Consider the following 3,766-nt stretch of genomic DNA (forward strand, 5'->3'; position numbering starts at 1 on the left):
GCTGTTTTCTTTAAAATAATCTGTAATTCCTTGGCCGTAGCACAAAAGGGAGGCACCCATCTGTTTGGGGTTTTCTTTTTTTTTTTCTCTCTTCCACAAATGTCCTTGTTTGTGTTGGCAAATCTAATCATCCACCTCCGAGGAGAGTTACACAACTGCAAACCTCCTGAGATTTCAGTCGAATAGCAAATCTTGCTTAATACCCCCGTGTTCACGCCTTGCTTCGGTTTTGCAGCTCCTCTGGCGTTACAGCTGTGCTGTGCTTTTACGTATAAACCAGATTAAACAGCAAAAGGAATGCTGAACGGAAAAGCTGTCTTCTTTCCACCTTGCAGGGCTTACCAAAATGAGCCTGGCTGTATTAAACGTGAGATAAAACTCCCACAGGGAGCACTGGTCTGAGTGATTCATATGAACACTTAGAGGAGTCGGTTTGGTTGAGCTTCCTAGTCAAATAAGGTAGGGAATGGTGCTCCAGAGCCAGCAGAGCCCCTCTGGAGATCACTGCTGATAGAATCCTAACTGCCGTTTAGTCTCACTGGAGAGCAGCAGGATGAGCATTGGGTAACAACAGATTACCCGGGGTTTGGGTAACTCTTTCAGGCGAGGAACTGCCTTTTCTGTGGAACTGCCTAGTGCTGCGAAACGTTTCTTCATCTGTGCCCTTGATATGGGCCATCTGGAGAGGAAAAGCTCATCTAGAAAAGCAGCCGGGTTTATGATTACTTTCTTTTGCAGCTGACTTTCAAGGAAGATAATCTTACCAGGAGGAGGTCTGACGGCAAAGCGAGTTACAGGTACGTGCATTTAGTATGTGTGGATAAAGGCGTGGATGACGTTGCTTTCTCTCCCTCCAGTCTGCACTGTCTGGTTTTCCGGAGCCGCCACTCAAACCCATCCTTCCTGTTAGCTTTTTGTCTCCACTCACATGCCATGGGGCCTGATCCTGACCTCAGCGCCGGTGCTGCAGCCACCAGCACGGCTGCTGCGGGGCAGCGCGAAGGAACAGTGCCAGCGGGTCCCTCGCCGAACTCTTCTATGAGCTGAGAAAGCGCCGTGCGCCGGGGCACCCACCCATGCCACATCTTCTATGGGTGACTTCCACAGGGTGCTTCGCCTCTGGGCTTGCTATGGGCCCTGTCTGCCCGGCTTGGCAGATGGATCCCCGGGCGCAGTGGCTTTGCCGGCCCTGCAAGCAGCCGTCGCGTGCATCAAGCGCTGCGGGGATGCTGAGAGCCGTAGCTGATACAAAGCACGCCGCTGCGAGCATACAGCTGGGTAGCCAAGTTTCTGCAGTACTTCCAGATGTGAAGTGGGGGAGTTGGTTTCAGCTTATTTTTCAGATTTTTTTAATTCTGTCTGATTTTTTTTCCCTCTAAAGCCCCACGCAAGTAGACTGTGAACAATTTGTACTGTTTGCTCGCGTTCAGCTGTGTGTTCCCACTGGCGGTCGCTCAGCATTTTTTCTAGCGAAGACTCTCCGACCAAAGCCCTGTTTCTGCACTGAGGCAGGATGGCAGCAGGGATCTCTCCCTCTGAAATCCAAGCAAAAGCTATCCTATGCCCACTCTATCCCACGTGTGAATCCTGCCCTCGGCCTCCAAGATAATCCTATCCTGACAGACCACTACAAGGAGGGGCAACGCCTACGCTCACTCAACCAGGAGGCAAAACTCCTCTTAAGTTTGGGGAGTTTGGACTGAATAAGCACTGCATGATTTTGGCACACTGGTTTGGCAAGGAGTGCTCCAAGGAGACATTATTGCTGAGTAGCTTCCGCTCTGTGTGGGCACACCAGAGAAGGGGCAGAGGCTGCTGGAGAGTCATGCTGAGCCTTTGTTTCTCCAGGGAAGCAGGAGCTTGGATCCAAGCCTCGATCCCCATCAGCACGCTGCATTTCAGCTTCTCCTTAACATACATTTTAGGGATCAGCATCATCGATTTTGTCCTGCCTGTAGTTTCAAGCAAACGCCTTAACAAATCCTGCGGCATTTTCTGGGGAATTAAACGTGATTGTGAGCGGGGATTAAGTTGTGAGAGTCACTCAAGAAACCTGCAGTGCAGCCTGTCAATGTTTCTTTTCAGGTGATAAGAAATGAGCGTGATGATGCCCTGGTTGCTGCTGCTCCTTCTCCTGGTCAGCTTCGGCTCACCTGCGCCCAGGTTTTCGGTGGGTACCTCTTAGCCAGCGCCTGCACAACCTCCCAGTGGTTTATCATTCCCAGCCATATAGAGAATGGTGCTCCCCCACAAAAGGGACGTGGGCCTGCAAGAGCAGAGCAAAGAGGTGTCTGCCTGTAGCTAAACAAAGGGAAGGTCACACTTGCTGTCCGGTAACACAGGGTTTTCATGGCGTTAGAGGATGAGCAGCTCTCTGGATGGTTGGAGTGACATTGCCAAGAATTAAAAACAACAACAAAAAAAGCCCCTTAGAGAAAAGTGATTTTATGGCCACTGAAGAAATACCCTGCTCCACTCCCTCAGGGAAAACTGCCTTCATTTTTTCATTGTGATTTAAAAAGCAGGAAGGAGAAGAGGTGGTAGGCATAGTCTGGGGTGCTCTGTACTCTTCTCATGAGCAAATCACTCTCGGGCCATCCCAGGGCAGTACAGAGCTTGGCAAGGAGAGTTTGGTGAGCTCATGGCTGTCTGCAGCAGGTCCCTGTTGCCTCCAGCCTGGAAACCCTCCTCTGTGGAGGAAAATCAACAGGCCTAGGAGAAGGAATAGGCAGCTGGGAGGCCATGGTTTACCATCCTCAGCAGTATGCTGTCATGGGCATCTGCTTGTTTGGCTTACGCCTAGAACTGGTCCTAACCTGGTGTCACTCAAACCAGCTGGCTCAGACCAAAACCAGCAACTGATTCTTATTGTACAGTTTTGCTTGGTTACCTTGGAAGAGGTTTTGCTCTGCCTTGTTATGTTTTTTAAAGGTGTAGCACCAGTCACAGACTAGATTGTTGCTGAAAATGTTTATCCCAGTCAGTGTGGGCCAGGTTCTGGCCTTGGTTATGGTAAGGCAGCTCTGAAGCTACTCTGCCGATCCTGGCAGGCTCACTGCTTTCTGCTGATTTGCACCAAATGTCAGCTCTTTGATGGTCCAGTTTTACAAGATGTTTCTGGAACCTCACTGGTTTGTCCTGGCTGCAGTGCAAGAACCAGATTTTCCCCCTCTTACTACCTTGAGCAGTTTCCCAGTCTGCAAACACTACCTTTGAGTTCATCATATGGGAGTTGAGCTGAATTATTTTTGTCCAAAGTAATTTTCTGCATAGCTGGTTCTGGGGTGCTCTGAGCAGTGGCAAGGTCATCGTAGAAAACCCTTTTCCACTGGATTCAACCCAACAGCCCACACTGTGCAAGATTTATGTATCTTAGGAAGGGACCACCACTGAATCATCTTGATCCAGGGAGGCAGTGTGACATGTTAGGATCAAGAAGAGACATGTATTCCTTCTCTCTCTGCCCCTCTGTTCTTACCACTGACTGGGGGGGGGGGGGGGGTCCGGGTCCCAAGCAGCGATGAGCTGCTCCCCTGGAGCCAATCCAAAAGATTTTGTTTCATTCCATAATGCATCAAGCTGAGTGGTCACTGTTACCCCCCGTACCGGTGGCACTGGGAGAGGGCCAGAGGGAAGCTTGCAGAGGCTGGACCCGGAAGGTGGTGAGGAACCTGGAGGTTCCTGTCAGCAGCATGTTCTTTTTTTCTCTCTCCCCAGTGTGGTCTTTGCCTGGATCTCCCATCGGGTGATTAGCAGACAGTTAGCA

General features: G+C 50.4%; 1 protein-coding gene across 1 annotated transcript in view; it reads left to right on the forward strand.

Moving 5' to 3' along the window:
• The first annotated feature begins 2,095 nt into the window (after positions 1-2,095).
• LOC104512625 (fibrinogen-like protein 1) overlaps positions 2,096-3,766 on the forward strand; it is an 8,557-nt gene continuing 6,886 nt past the window's right edge. The window contains exon 1 of the mRNA XM_010155678.1: positions 2,096-2,170. Coding sequence (XP_010153980.1) covers positions 2,096-2,170 — 75 coding nt within the window. The remainder of the gene's footprint in view (positions 2,171-3,766) is intronic.

This window comes from Eurypyga helias, unplaced genomic scaffold (assembly GCF_000690775.1).
Source record: "Eurypyga helias isolate BGI_N326 unplaced genomic scaffold, ASM69077v1 scaffold11107, whole genome shotgun sequence".
Taxonomy (NCBI): Eukaryota; Metazoa; Chordata; class Aves; order Eurypygiformes; family Eurypygidae; genus Eurypyga; species Eurypyga helias.